At 40.9% G+C, this 16,294-nt stretch overlaps 1 protein-coding gene across 1 annotated transcript in view; it reads right to left on the minus strand.

Moving 5' to 3' along the window:
* LOC132777231 (sucrase-isomaltase, intestinal-like) overlaps positions 1 to 16,294 on the minus strand; it is a 183,243-nt gene that overhangs the window by 89,370 nt on the left and 77,579 nt on the right. The window contains exons 8-9 of the mRNA XM_067468804.1: positions 12,217 to 12,342; positions 10,189 to 10,320 (exon numbers count right to left, since the gene is read on the minus strand). Of these exons, the coding sequence (XP_067324905.1) occupies positions 10,189 to 10,320; positions 12,217 to 12,342 (258 nt within the window). The remainder of the gene's footprint in view (positions 1 to 10,188; positions 10,321 to 12,216; positions 12,343 to 16,294) is intronic.

Genomic DNA, 16,294 nt, shown 5'->3' on the forward strand with positions numbered 1-16,294 from the left:
GGAATGATCCCATAATCTCTCCCCCATGTGGGAATCTAAGGCTTCTTCCATGGTCCCACATGGCAATACCCCTGTAACCCAAACTAGCATCTGACCAATTTGGCTATTATTTATTAATTGGATCCCTTTTTATACGAATGAAACTCCTGTTTTATGAATGGACTCCGGCTACTCAGTGCTCTTAGGGCAGTGGTTCTCAACCTGGGGTCCCCAGATGTATTTGGCCTTCAACTCCCAGAAATCCCAGCCAGTTTACCAGCTGTTAGGATTTCTGGGAGTTGTAGACCAAAAACACATCTGGGGACCCAAGGTTAAGAACCACTGTCCTAGGGCCTCCTATACACCTCCATGAACTCTTATGAACTTTCTATGAACTTTCGTGAACTTTTTAGAAACTTTTATCAACTTTTGAGGACTTTTAGAACTCTTATGAACTATGAACTTTGAAGGACTTTGGGACAGGGGGCTGACATGATTTTCCCTTATGAATTCATTGTATGTTCCCTTGCCCCATTCCCATCCCTTTTATGTATGTGTCCATATGAAATATGAAGGAAAAAGTCACTGCTTTCATAAATTCAGCAACCCATAGCTCTGGAAGCCCCTCCACACTTCCTGAGTTGATAATCACCTTAAAAAGGATTTCACCAGGCTCACTTGCATGAACAATAGATAGATGACTCTTATCAGACTAGACCTCGGAGGGCAAAGCCAGGCCATCTGGGATGATAGGATCTATAATCATTTAAATCACTCAGCACAAAGGGTATCGTCCTATCTGCGAAGAACCAGGGATTTCACCACAGGAGAGAATACCTCTAGACCATGGCCATATAGCCCAAAAAATCCTACAACAACCCAATTTCACCACAGCTTCTCCATTATGTCATATCCTGACCAGCCAAAGCTAACTTTAGCTTCATAAATAAACCCCATGTCACAGAACTGTAAAACAAAAGAAAAAGATGATGATTCAAAGGACTAACACAATAACTCGGATCTGATTTGAGGGCCTAAGCCAGGGGTCCTCAAACTTTTTAAACAGAGGGCCAGGTCACAGTCCCTCAAACTGTTGGAGGGCCGGATTATAATTTGAAAAAAAATGAATGAATTCCTATGCACTGCACATATCTTATTTGTAGTGCAAAAACACTTTAAAACAATACAATAATTAAAATGAAAAATGATTTTAACAAATATAAGCTTATTAGTATTTCAGTGGGAAGTGTAGGCATGCTTTTGGCTGATGAGATAGGATTGTTCTTCTTGTTGTTGTTGTGTGCTTTCAAGTCATTTCAGACTTAGGTTGACCCTGAGTAAGGGCCGGATAAATGACCCTGGAGGGCCGTATCTGGCCCCCGGACCGTAGTTTGAAGACCCCTGGCCTAAGCTATCATTGGGTCATTGGACAAACATTGGTCACCTTAATCCAATCAACTAGACATGTCTTCATTGTTTCCCTGTTGTCTGCCTCCCTTTTCCTGCTAGCCTGCTGATGTCACAGCCAATCATAACAAAGCCAACTCAGGGAGGGGTGGGTATGGGACTTTTGAATCTGAAGACTATATATTTTGTATTTTTCTGCCCAGTGGGCATGTCAATTTTTGGGAGGCTACTGCAATCGTCATCCTTTCCAGCTGGAATGAAATAAAACCTCGGTGGCTTTCTTGTCAACTTGGTGAGATTATTCTGGAATACTGCCTTCTTTTCTCACCAGGCAACCCACAATGGCTTGGATCTCTCTATCCACTGCCACTCTAAATTGCTCAATAATAAAATTCCTCCTCCTCGTTTGCCAGAGAATTGAACAGCTCTTTATCTGAGGAAGGATGCTTCTGGCGACCTCATCAGACAGGGTAAATTTTGTAGCAACGTTGGTTCCTCTTTAGTTTTGCAATGGATCCCACTGGCTCTCATCCCATGTGCAGCTACTTCCATCAAGGCTCCATTGCAAAACTAAAGAGGAACCAACGTATGCTGTGAGACCAGCAACATGGGAAGCTTCCTGTGTTACATTGGGATCTATGGGGAGAAAGCCAGGAGCAAGACGCTTCCCCCCCCCCCCCCCATGGGATGAGTTAGGGGGAAGGCTGGGCAATGTGGGGCATGGGGTGATGGGTTCCCCCACTGGGCACCACCGGATTTCCCACAATGTGTGGCAATTCCGGCAGCACATATGATGAGGTCTTGGGCCAACAGCTTATTAAATCCACCTACAAAATATTACTCATTGTCTAGTTGGAAAGCTTTCCTGCTCTGGCCAGTTTGCTCTCTCCATCCAAAGGTGGGATAGATTTGAAGGTTCTTCATGAACAGTTTTGTCCTATTTGCTATTGCATGTATCCTTTAAAAAATAATTTTTGGTTGATACATATTGTCTTGTAGCAACTCATCTATAGTAACTGGGCCACATAAACTTTCTACACTGCTGGTTGACAGTCATCCTACTAAAATGCCATGCTACTAGGAAAATTCAGAAAGTGCAGGAGAGGGGGACTATACAATTATGTCCTCCAACACATGGAACATCAGGGGAATGGCTTAGGTGGAAAAGTTAGGTGGGGGCTGCCACTGTGCTGGTACAGCTGTACCAGAAGCTCCAACTTTATTTGCTTTGTATTGTTTGCTTGCAGCCCAAGGCTTGGGATTCTGCAGAAGGGTGGCTTCCTGTTAAAGTTTGCAGTTATAGGTCAGGCCCCCTGTCCATCATCATTAAGTTTGGTTCCGCCCCCTGTTCAGGACAATTGAGAAGGGAAGGGAGCCATTTTCAGTCAGTCTCAGCAAGGAAAGTCAATGTACAGGACGTGTACAGACGTCTCCTGTACAAAGGCTTCAACCCTTAAGACCTCCCAGGGGAGAACAGTCTTAAGAGCAAAAGGATTCCCAAAGATTCCCAGGGAAAACAGCCCTAAAGCTCTGAGGAATTTCGGAGGGAAAAACAGCTTTGAACATCTAAGAACTCCGGGTGAAGTGACTACAGGCCTACTGGTAGGTCCACTCGGTGCTTTGAGATGCAGATCAACCCGGTAGTGGAGCCCACATCAGTTAGGTTTAGGATCACAGTTAGCCTGGGAGAAGTTTGGAAAGGGATTTTCCTTTAGAGTAAAAGTAACAGTTAGAAGCCACCAGTTGCACAAAGCCTGGAAGCATTTGTTTAACTTTTTGAAGACAAAATAAGTTTCTGTTGATTGTTCACCAATAAAAAACTTTGTTATATCTTACAAGCCCTCTAGAGACTGTTTATGGTGAAAATCCAGCTTCCCGCTGGACTAAAGTTGCACATCCTGTTTTAAAAGTAATTCGTTTCAAGCCCAGCGCGCGACAGAACAGCCACTGTTACCCATAATTGGCCAAAGGGGCAATTGCTTCATTCTATCTAGTAGTAGAGCCAGCCCTACTCTGATCCTGACCACTTCTCCAAATAGTATTTTAGGACACCACCTTGTATTAGCACCATGTCTATACATGTGATCGTTCTGCCTCCGCAGGCCCTGCTAAATGTATCCGTTCTAATGGTGGGTCATAGAACTGCAATGTCATTTCACTCTTTTCCTAATAACTACATAGCCACTTAATTTGTTACAAAATTCATTTTGACCTTTGAAAATAACCTAGTTCTTTTTATTGCACTACTTTGTCTCGAGCAAGCTGCAGAACATTTTTAAATGTTTAAGAAAGCCCCTTTGCACCTTCACACTTAACGGTATTATAAACATTCAGCAGATAACTGACATTTTACCTTAATTCCTTACCTAGTTCTCTTTTTAAAAGCTACCCTTCGATGGCAATTTCCAGTGGACACCTCCAGACTAAAACATTTAATCAGCGCAGAGGGTTATTGTTGCACATGAATGCAACACATGCCGCAACCCTGGCTTCCTCCCAAGAAGAACAATGTGGATTTTGCATTCCAATCAAATTCTACCTATTTTTCACATTTTTTTCTCACTTGCTGCTTTTGGGAACAAGGGGCACATGGGAGGCTGACATAATAGCCCAGAATATGGCTGGAGAATACAGCAAAATGATGTTTTTTTAAAGGTCTTATTGTATGTACTTCTTAATTCTGTTTTAAATGTGGTTTAAAACAGAGTTAAACCACATTAAATCACTACTGACCAAGAGGTCATGAGTTCAAAGCCAGGCCAGGTCGGAGTGAGCTTCCAGCCATTAGTCTAGCTTGCTGTCAACCTATGCAGCCCGAAAGACAGTTTCATCTGTCAAGTAGGAAATTTAGGTACCACTTTATGTGGAGAGGCTAATTCAACTAATTTATGACACCATAAAACCTTCTAGCAGCGTGCAGAAGAATGAGGAAATACTCCATCAAAGGACTCGGTGTCACAATTGATGGTGAAGAAGCAGCTTTCCCTATGGCCGGAATCAAGCCGGAGTTGAGCATACCCTCATGAAGTTGGAAAAGCTTGGGCACAACTGGAATGTTAAATTGCCTCTGTGTATGCCTATATATGCTATATGTCTAACTGGAGTTGAATGTTTGCCATGTATATGTGCATTGTAATCCACCCTGAGTCCCCTGCAGGGTGAGAAGGGTGGAATATAAACACTGTAAATAAATTAATAAATAAGTGTATATTGTTAAGGTATCAAATGGCTGCCTGGTTGTAAGCCACCTTGAGTCACCTTCGGGTTCGAGAAAGGCGGGATAGAAATACCATTGATAAATAAATAAATAGTTCTGCAGCTAAAAATAAGTGGAAATGGCCCTGACTGGAAAAAATGTTTTTGGGATAATGTCGTTTCCAGATTCCACTTGTGGTATGGTCATTAGCCATGTTTGCTGATGGAATTGGGGAGCTGTACTGTAATAAATAACTTTTCCAAGGACTGCTACGCAGTATGTTTGAATTGCTCAAAACTTGCTGGATGTAACCGTAACAACTACAGGCAGTCCCCGAATTACAAATATCTGACTTACAAATGTCTCCTAGTTACAAACGAGGTTGAGACAACAGGAAGCGAGAGAAAGCTACATCTTGGAAAGGGAATTCACTCCTGAGAGAGTCGTCATGGGGAAAAGATGTCTCGTCTGAAGCTTTATCACCAATCCTTGTTTTAACAAGTCAAATATTTCAAAATGTAATAATTGCAGGGACAGAAAATAAGGTATTATCTTCTGAACAGGGCAACAGACAGCAAAACAAATGTTACAGGGATGTGAACCCTTCCCTATGCACACACATACATACACACACACACACTAGCTGTGCCCTGCCACGCGTTGCTGTGGCCTATCGTAAGACTTTTTGAAGTAGAGGTAGATATCTGGACTATTATGAAAAAGAGAGGTATCTACCTATTTCTTCCCCCCTTTTTCTTCTCCTTACCCTTTCTCTCCTATCTTCCTTCTCTACCTCTTTCTTTCATTCCTTCTTTCACTCTTTAGTTTCATCCTTCCTTCTCTCTTTCCTTCCCTCCCCCTTTCTCTACTTCTTTGTCTTCTTTCTTCCCTCTTTGTTTCCTTCCTTCTTTCACTTTTTATTTCCTTTTCTCCTTCCTTCCTTCTTTACCTCTTTCCTTCCTTCCCTTCCCTTTTTTTCTTTCCTTTCTTTCTCTTCTTCCTTCCTTCGGTACCTATTTCTTTCCTTCCTTCCTTCCTTCCTTCCTTCCTTCCTTCCTTCCTTCCCTCTCTTTCCCTCCTTCCTTCTTTCCCACCCTTCTTCTTTCTTTCCTTCCTTCCCCTTTTCCCTCCTTCATTCCTTCCCTTTTTCCCTTCCTCCTTTCGTCTCTCCTTCCTTCCTGTCCGTTTTCCCCAATACCATGGTAGACTCCCTTCTAACTCTATTCTATGAGTGTGTGTGTGTGGGGGGGGGGGGGGGGAGACAGTCAGAGTGTGTGCACAGAGTGTGGCCTTCCTCCCTCTTTTTCCTCCCCCCCCCCTCTCCTCCCCCTACTACTTTGCTTCAGCATCTGCCCTTCAATCCCTTGCCTTAGTGTTAGTTAGGGGCCGAGAGACATGCAGGGAGCAGCAACCATTGCTGCTGCTACTGCTTTGGAATCCTCCTCCTCTACCTTTTGTCACTGCGGCATATGTGCCACCCTACTGCTGCTCTCCCTCGCTCATTAGGTCCCTTCTCCTTCTCCTGCCTAACCTTCCAAGGACTGCAAAGGCAAAGGGGAAGGCGAAGTAAGGTGGCCTTGCTGGCTGTGTCCTCAGAGCGAGGGGGGGGGGCAGGGGAGATGTGCTGTCTTCTTCCTTTTTTGAATTTAAACGTGGTTTTGTGGGGGTTTTTTTCAGTGATGGTCACTCCTTGGATTGTGAGGAGCTTTGTTGCAAAATTTGGGGTCATTTGGCCCTATAGTTTTTTTTTTGTTTTTAAGGTACTCATTATGCACAGAACATTTTTATTTATATAGATATGACTGGAGCTACAAATTAAAAATATACTTGTCCCAACTTACAAACAAATTCAGTTTAAGAACAAACCTACAGAACCTATCTTGTTCGTAACTTGGGGACTGCCTGTTAGGGCTGGGCAACCACGGAAAAATTTGTTTCTAAACTCGATTCGTTTTTAGGGGGTTTTTGCGTTTTGATTTTTAAAACAATTCCGAAATTTTCCTTTAAAAAATTTCGATATTTACGAAATTTCGTAAATTATGAATCAATTACGAATCGATTCGTTAATGGCGGGCGCGATCGCGCAATACGCTAAAGAAACCTCCAAATGGGACAGGAAGCTTCCCTCTCCCTCTGTTGTTGACTGTTGGTGTGATAATTTATTTATTTTTTCACTGAGAAAACAAACAGCAACCCTAAAACTTGCACCAGACATGCGGAAATAATAACGAAACGATTTCGAATCAATTACGAATCGATTTCGAAACGAAACAATTACGAAACGAATTGAAAAAATCCGTTTCGTTTTTTAGTTGCTCCTGAATGGTTCAATATCGCTTCGTTATCCAAAAAAAAAAAAACGAATTAATAACGAATTACGAAATTAATGAACGAAATCGCCCAGCCCTACTGCCTGTACATATATTGTCAGATCATGGAGTGACAGTTACCATAAACAAGTAGCACATGATCAAACTAGATTACATTAATACTGGTGCTGAATCAACAAACCATGCTTATTCACAGCTAAACCTACTCTATCTAATCGAGTTAAACATTAAGCAAGGAATTGTAGCCTACAAATGTATTACTTTTCAAGTGCTCAGGATTTTGCATATGATTTCAGATTTTTTTATGCCAAAGCTCCAGAATACTGTTTTTAATCTTGCTTCTAGGGATTTTAAAATTCCTCCTATTTGCTTTTGCAATTAATTCTGTTTTTAGTGAATGCTAATGACCAGTAGACGACCTTCTTCATTAAAGTTCCTCTGTGATAATAGGTGTTTAGCAAGCATTGTTACTTTTAGAACATCTCTCTTTGTATCAAAACAATGTATTTGCTCTGACTCAGAATCTAAGTCGCAGGCAAAAATGGGGCTATTGTTCAGGGAAGGCAGCAATGGATGATGAGTAAGTCCTGACATTCTGAGAAAAATGAATTTTTTTAAAAAGTCCAAAGGGGAAAGAGAGACAGTGGAGAGCAAAGCCTCACCGAAATTAGATGCCCACCTTTTTTTTTACATTATATAGTAACTACATTTTTTATTTTAATGAGGATGAATATTGTATTGTCGAAGGCTTTCATGGCCGGAATCATGGGTTGTTGTAGGTTTTTCCGGGTTATATGGCCATGGTCTAGAGGCATTTTCTCCTGACGTTTCACCTGCATCTATGGCAAACATCCTCAGAGGTAGTGAGGTCTGTTGGAAGTAGGAAAATGGGTTTATATATCTGTGGAATTACCAGAGTGGGACAAAGGACTTTTGTCTGCTGGAGCTAGGTGTGAATGTTTCAACTGACCATCTTGATTAGCATTTAATGGCTTGGAAGTGCCTGGGGGGAATCTTTTGTTGGGAGTGATTTGATGTGCCTGATTGTTTACTCTCTGTTGTTTTGTGCCCAAACACGAATCAAGGAACATGAAAGGCACTGCAGACTACTTCAACCAGAGAATTCAGCCATAGCAGAGCACCTGATGAACCAACCTGGACACAGCATATTATTTGAGAACACAGAAATGCTGGACCACTCTCACAACCACCATGTCAGACTACACAGAGAAGCCATTGAAATCCACAAGCATGTGGACAATTTCAACAGAAAGGAAGAAACCATGAAAATGAACAAAATCTGGCTACCAGTATTTAAAAAGTCTAAAATTATAACAGTAAAACAAGACTCAAACACAGGGCAACTCCAGAGAGTAAACAATCAGACACATCAAATCACCTCTCAACAAAAGATCCCCCAGGAACTTCCAAGCCATTAAATGCTAATCAAGGTGGTCAGTTGAAACATTCACACCTAGCTCCAGCAGACAAAAGTCCTTTGTCCCACCCTGGTCATTCCACAGATATATAAACCCATTTTCCTAGTTCCAACAGACCTCACTACCTCTGAGGATGCTTGCCATGCAGGTGAAACATCAGGAGAAAATGCCTCTAGAACATGGCCATATAGCCCGGAAAAACGTACAACAACCCAGGATGAATATTTATTCCAAATGTGCCTTACGCAGCAGTAGAGTGTGCGAAAAAAACAAAATTCTAGAGGGTTAGGGTTACGGTGGGATTGGGGGAAAATACTTGTATTTTGACTACTGAATTTTGAAGATTGTATGTTTCTATATATGTATAAATATCTATAAATATAATAAAAGAGAATGTTTGTATGTGTGTATGTATGTGGCAGCATTCTGATTGGCTGCCACTTTCACAGACCACTGTGACATGCATGGGTAACGGACCTGGACCAAATTTGGCACAAATAATCCCCATGACCCAATTTATGTCCTGGTGTGGTTTGGGGATGGTGGGCCATGGATTATGGGATTTGTAGTACTTTAAAATGCTTGGGCACCCATAAGACCATTATGGTATAATTTGCATATGGTTTCTGATTGGCCAGACTCAACATTCTAACATTCTCAAGTGGCTGAGAGGTGAAAGGAAATTTGCATATGGTTTCTGATTGGCTAGCCTCAACATTCTAACATTCTCAAGTGGCTGAGAGGGGAAAGGGAAGGGCCTGAGGGATTTGCAGTACCTTCACTCACTTTCTGTGACTACTGTGACACTCATCCAATGACTGATCAAGCCCAAACTTGGCACACAGAGCCCCCATGACCCACTCTACATCCTGGTGATGTTTGGAGGGGGATGGACCATGGATGATGGGACTTACAGTACCTTCACTCACTTTCTGAGACCACAGTAACACTCATCCAAATACCAATAAAGACCAAACTTGGCACACAGAGCCCCCATGATTCACTCTACATCCTAGTACAGTTTGGAGGACAATGGAGCATGGACAATGGGACTCGCTGTAATTTCACTAACTTCCTGAGAGCACTGCAAGCCACATACATAACAGATAAAGACCAATCTTGGCACACAATGCCTTTCTCAAATAACCTGTGCACCGCCGGTCCCCAAGCTAGTATATAATTAAAAAAGAAAACTTAAACTCCCTCCTTTTGCTAACAAGCCATTTGTCAGCCAGCCACAAACCCAAGTCTCAGTCTGTGGCATTTTGTTGTCTTATGAACTCTGATTTCTTTCAGAAATTGAATGTGGTGATGTTGAGCCACAACACTGCCTTGTCCCTAGGGCTTTTTTCTGTTCTGAAAGAACAATGTTAACAAAAGACATGGGGAGGGGGACTAAAACTAAAAAGGGGTGATACCAACTTTCCTTTGTTTGGTCTTCTGCCATCCAGTTTATGATTTGAACACTAAGTCATGGTTAAATCAAACCATGGTTAACTGCGATTTGTGAACACTTCATTTTTCCTTTTCCATATTCAGCCAATCACAGAAGAATAGATTGAAAATAAAAAATAGAACTTTTTTCTGTATATCACTTTTCTTAATGTTGCATTTTCCTAAGACTATGTTCTTTCCCTCCTATCCTATGTCTATCCCTTTGCTTCCTCCTAGGATCCTCTATTCAAAACATTGAGAACACATCTGGCTTTGAGCTTATCTAGAGGCGTCTTATATTAGAAAAAGGAGAAATGGTTGCTTTAGTGCCATAATTCATAGTAAATCCTATATTACACAGGGAGAGTCTGTTAATAAGACAGCAAGTAAGTCGCTAAATTACCAGAATAATAATGTAGTGCAATCCATCTTTCTTCAGCTCTTGAATGTACTCTGGCAGACCGGCATAATTGTCTTTGTCGTAAGTGAAGTCCAAGTTGTTGTCCATATAATCAATGTCTGCATATTGAACATCCTGACAAATGCAGCAAGAACACATTGTAGTCAGTTTTATTAACACAGCGAATCACAGCCATTTATTGCTTACCCACTCTGCTCATAATCGTACCATGGAAAAAGCTAGAGAATTTTCGCCACTGCCATAGACTTATCCAAGCTAAATCAACTTTCTGAAACATTAGCTTTGCATATGCATAAAACAATAGAATTCTGAATTGATAACAATCATATTAATCATTCTAGTAATCCTGATTAATAATCCTAGTAACCAATACTAATTACACATTTATGATGATGCTATGAACTAATGTTACTGCTAATATTAACATCATGGTATTTATATTTATAATACCACTAGCCGTCCCCTGCCACGCGTTGCTGTGGCCCAGGCTGTGTATATATGTGTTTTGTGTGTATGTGCATATGTGGTTTTGCGCATGTTTTGTAATGGATTTATTTTTTGGCTTTTTACATCTTTTCCAATGTGTTTTTCAGTGTTTTATGAGTCACTAGCCGTCCTCTGCCATGCGTTGCTGTGGCCCAGTCTGTGTATATATGTGTTTTGTGTGTGTGTGTATATGGGCATATGTGGTTTTGTGCATGTTTTGTAATGGATTTTTTTTTGGTTTTTTACGTCTCTTCCAATGTGTTTTTCAGTGTTTTATGAGTCACTAGCCATCCCCTGCCATGCATTGCTGTGGCCCAGGCTGTATTTATGTGTTTTGTGCGTATATATATATATGTGCATATATATTTGTGCATATGTGGTTTTGCGGATGTTTTGTAATGGATTTATTTTTTGGCTTTTTACATCTTTTCCAATGTGTTTTTCAGTGTTTTATGAGTCACTAGCTGTCCCCTGCCATGCGTTGCTGTGGCCCAGTCTGTGTATATATGTGTTTTGTGTGTATATATATATGTGCATATGTGGTTTTGCGCATGTTTTTAATGGATTTATTTTTTGGATTTTTACGTCTCTTCCAATGTGTTTTTCAGTGTTTTATGAGTCACTAGCTGCCCCCTGCCATGCGTTGCTGTGGCCCAGGCTGTATTTATGTGTTTTTTGTGTGTATATATGTGTGCATATATATTTGTGCATATGTGGTTTTGCGCATGTGTTGTAATGGATTTTTTTGGCTTTTTAAGTATCTTCCAATGCGTTTTTCGATGTTTTTATGAGTCACTAGCCATTCTCTGCCATGCATTGCTGTGGCCCAGTGTATATGTGTTTTCTGTATGTGTATATACACACACACACACACACACACACACACATACATACATATATATTTGTGCATATGTAGTTTTGCACATGTGCTGTAATGGATTTAATTTTTGGCTTTTAAAGTCTCTTCCAATGTGTTATTCAGTGTTTTTATGAGTCACTAGCCATTCCTTGCCATGCATTGCTGTGGCTCAGTCTGTGTATATGTGCTTTGTGTGTGTGTGTATATGTGTGTATATGTGTACATATGTGTGTTTGTGTGTGTATGTATGTGTGTATGTATTTTGTGTATGTATGTGTGTGTGTGTGTGTATATATATATATATATAGATAGATAGATAGATAGATAGATAGATATAGATATATACATACAACCAGATAGATAGATAGATAGATAGATATAGATAGATAGATATAGATATAGATATATATAGATATATGGTTTTGTGCATGCGTTGTAATGTATTTTTTTGTCTCTTCCGCTGTGATTTTTTAGTGTTTTTATGAGTGATGGTCACTCATTAGCCTGATAGGTGTCTTGTGTCCAAATTTGGTGTTAATTCATCTAGTGGTTTTTGAGTTATGTTAATCCCACAAACAAACATTACATTTTTATTTATATAGATTCTGTTAATTGCAATACAAATGTTTACACATTCAGTTACATGTAACAAAGTGCATACTTACATGTGGGATGCCATATTGCTCCATGCGCTTGACAGTTTGCTTCACGACATCAATGCTGGGATATCCCCATCGTGAAAGCTGATACCCCAGAGACCAATAGGGAGGAAGATGTGGACGTCCAATGGCCTTCAAAGCAAACACAGGACCACAAGAGCTTTATTTTGACATGGTAGCACACTATTTGGGATTTAATTGGTAAATGTAAAACACAAGTCTAGCAGGGTTATGCTGGTGAGCAATACTCTTAACTCACATACAAACTAGTATTCACACCTTTACTTGGGGGTAAATTTCTGCTACTTCAGATAACAAAGTAATACATCGAGGGCCTGATCATAATAGACAATTGTAGCACACTCTTTTTAAAAATCAAAACATTACACTTCTGACAAAACTGCCGTGATTTTTTCAAATATTCATCATTTTTGTAAATAAACATCATTTTTTGTAAATTGAATACACACAATGAAAAAAGGTGGATAGCAAATGTGATGAGATGATTCTTACCCATGAGTGTATGTGCTTTATATCTGCTGACTTATGATGACCCCATGAATTTAATAGTTTTCTTAGATGAGGAATGTCTTTGCCCATTTCTTCCTCTGAAATATAGCCTATAGATATTTGATGTCTCCCATCCAAGTACAAGCAGGCCTGATACTGCTTAGCTTCCAAGATCAGATGGGATCTACTGCCTTTATAGTATTTATTCTTACCTACACAAACAGTTCATTTGCATCTGCAAGTTACTGAAGTCATCTTAATGCTCCTACCAGATAGATAGTGATGCAGTTATCTCAACTGCACATTTGAAAGACTAGGGACCTCACCACATTAACTTCTGGCTCCATTGTAGGATGTTTCCAGGACGGAGCCCTTCACACAATGCAAGACTTCTTCTGGAAGGGTTCTGTCCTGGAAGCATCTTTGGACGGAGCCCTGAGAACATGGGTGGCTACTCATGTTCTCATAGCCCACAATAGGGCCAGGGCAGGCAGAAGCTGAGTGGCAATACTTTCTCCAGTGTGATGGGGAAGGCAGTGATGTAAGCGATGTCGAGCATGGGATGACAATTTTCCCCGCTGCCCCATAGATTTGCTGAGCAAATTCCCCCACTGTCACCCACATTAGGGAACTAATGTGATGAAGACCTAGCTTTCATTCTTGTCCAGACCTGTGTCATGTATCATGTTCTGCAGTTGTTGGGGGTTTGTGGTGGTAGGCCTAGCAGTTGGTGATGGAAGGGTTAATGTAAGTCTTAGTTCTAAAGGGTTGAGTAATCTGTAAGTAAGAGTTCATGGATGAAAGCAATTAAGGGTGGAGGTATGCAAGAGATGGGTTGCAGCTGGCTGTTTCTCGATATAAGGAGCTAGCCTTGGGACTGATCTTTGGGAGAAAAATATTTGTTTTCTCTTGTTGGTAGATGCTGCTGGTTTCCCCCCAGGTTTGTGGATTTTTGGTATTCTGACCTGACTCCTGAACTTTTGAAATCCTGGAACCTTGAATCTTTGGACTAGCTTTTGACTATGGTATAGACTCTTGATCCCTAGACTTTGCTCATTGAACTCTCGGCATTTGACCACTGCACTGGACCTTTTGACTATGGTGTTATCTTGAACTTGCAACAGTGTTTGCTGTCAGTTTTTGTTTTATATTCTGTGGCTGAGTGCTATCTTTATGTTTTGGACTATTAAAACAGCCAGAAAGTAAGTGCTGTTTTAATTAAACTATTTGATACAAACTGGGTGATTGTTTGATTCACCTCTGCCTGAATAACGGCAGTATCCTGGCATCGTGACAGGTGTCATACTTTGCCCTGTGTGATGGGGAAGGCAGTGATGTAGGCGATGTGAAGCGTGGGGTGACAGTTTTCCCTGCTGCCCCACAGATTGGCCATGCTATCCAACAAATTCCCCCATTGTAACAACAACAACAACAATAATAATAATAATAATAATAATACTTTATTTGTACCCCGCTACCATCTCCCAATGGACTCGGTGCGGCTTACATGAGGCCGAGCCCACAATACAACAATAAACAATAACAGCAATAATACAAAAAAATACATAAAACTCATAAGCAAAATAAGCAAAAAACATTAACAATAACACGACGCATTTAAAAACCTATTGCTGGGCCAAATGTAATAATTAAAATTTTAAAAATAATGCTGGGCATGAACAGGTGACATGTAATTGAGATAGAGGTTTTGGAGAGGGAAGAAATGTGCAGACAATCTTAAATCATTATTAAAGTGCATATAAGGACATATTGCTGGGAGCTTCCTTATTCTGGGAAGGAATACTGAAACAGCCACGTTTTCAGGCTCCTCCTAAAGACTGCCAAAGTTGGGGCTTGCCTAATGTCCCTGGGGAGTGAGTTCCAGAGTCGAGGGGCCACCACCGAGAAGGCTCTCTCCCTCGTCCCCACCAATCACGCTTGCGATGGTGGTGGGAGCGTGAGCAGGGCCTCTCCAGATGATCGAAGATGATCACCTGCAATAGGGCCCTAATGTGATGAGGTCCTATCTTTCATCTTGTCCAGACCTGAAAACAAGTGTCAGTACTTTAGTATTCCACAATCGGGGACTCTATAGCTCACAACATCCTTAGCCAATGTGTAGCGGGATGTCAAAAGAGTTTGGTCACAAGAACTCCAGGGTGTTGGGTTGGGAAAGTCCAGAGCTTGTAAAAAAAATCCTTATGTATGTATCTTTGGATTACAGGAGTTGCACTCCCAAAAATAACTTTTCCGAGCTCGGAAGTAAGCTACTTCGGGTGCTTATAACTGTTATAATGATTAAGTGTTGAAAAACTATCTTAGCCAAGTTTTCTTTCCCATAGCTGACTTGAACCAATCTCCAGTTTCCTCAGTCATTGCCAATTAGTCCAGCTTGTAAAAATAATGAACCTTTAATTAAATCCATACAACTTTTAAACCAGAATTGTGCTATTTTTATTGCCACAGTCTGCTAAACAACAACATCAAAAGGTTGGGTATTTATAACCAAGTGCTCTGTGTGTAATTATTTGCACACACCTCCTCAGGTCAGTTTCTCCTTGGAAACTCTGCTAATTGCAATCGGGAACTCATAAGGCAGTAGGAACATGGTTTGGTGTAGAGCTAAGCATTTGGAAATGACTAGATGACAAAATCCAAGAGTGCGGTCCTCAAAGTAATCACATCTTATACTCTTGCCACCTATGGGGATTGACTGTTGGAGGCAAATCTCCAAGGTTGGCAAATGTCAAACACACTCATGTAAATTCATAATATTGCCCTTTGGAGGCCAATATAAATGTAATTGGATACTGCAATGTTACTGAGGGCACTAACATTTTTATTGTACTGGCTAATTGCAACAATCCAAGAGGAAAAATGTAGACTTGACACGGCACAAGAAAAAAGCCATTCGTATGAGCTTTGATAAGGAGATTGTTAGAAAAATATACCCTGTTATATATATTTATATGCATAGAGTACTTTATTCTCCTGCCTGGCGCTGAAAGCTTAAACAATAACCTCCCCTTTCTGCCAGATCTATAAGCTTATAACTTACAGGGCAGAGGCAGGAATCTAATGGTTTTAGGCTCCAAGTCCAAGCATCCCTTTCCCTTGGCCTAAGTTAGCAAAATTTGTTGGGACTTGAGTTCAACAACATCAGACAGGCCACAGATTTTCACAATTGCTATGGAAATCCTGGAGACAAATCCCAATAGATACCAAGGGTCCACTATCACATAATATTCTTGAGAGTCAATCTTAATAAAAATTAATATATGCATAGGGTGCAGAAACAGATTTTTGATTTTTATGGATACTTGACCAGAATACAGTTTGCAATGCTTTCTTGTATAATTTGTTGTGCAGCAAGCAGATCTTAGCCATGGCCCATGCACAAGATACACGGACAAGAGTAAAACTCGATACGGTTCTGACCCAGCTTACTTGTCCAAACACATCTGCCCCTACGTCCCACCTTGCAATTTAAGATCATCCGGGGAGGCCCTGCTCTCACTCCCATCAACAGCACAAATGCAGCTGGCGGGGATGAGGAGCAGGGCCTTCTCGGCTG

Source organism: Anolis sagrei, chromosome 5 (assembly GCF_037176765.1).
Source record: "Anolis sagrei isolate rAnoSag1 chromosome 5, rAnoSag1.mat, whole genome shotgun sequence".
Lineage (NCBI taxonomy): Eukaryota > Metazoa > Chordata > Lepidosauria > Squamata > Dactyloidae > Anolis > Anolis sagrei.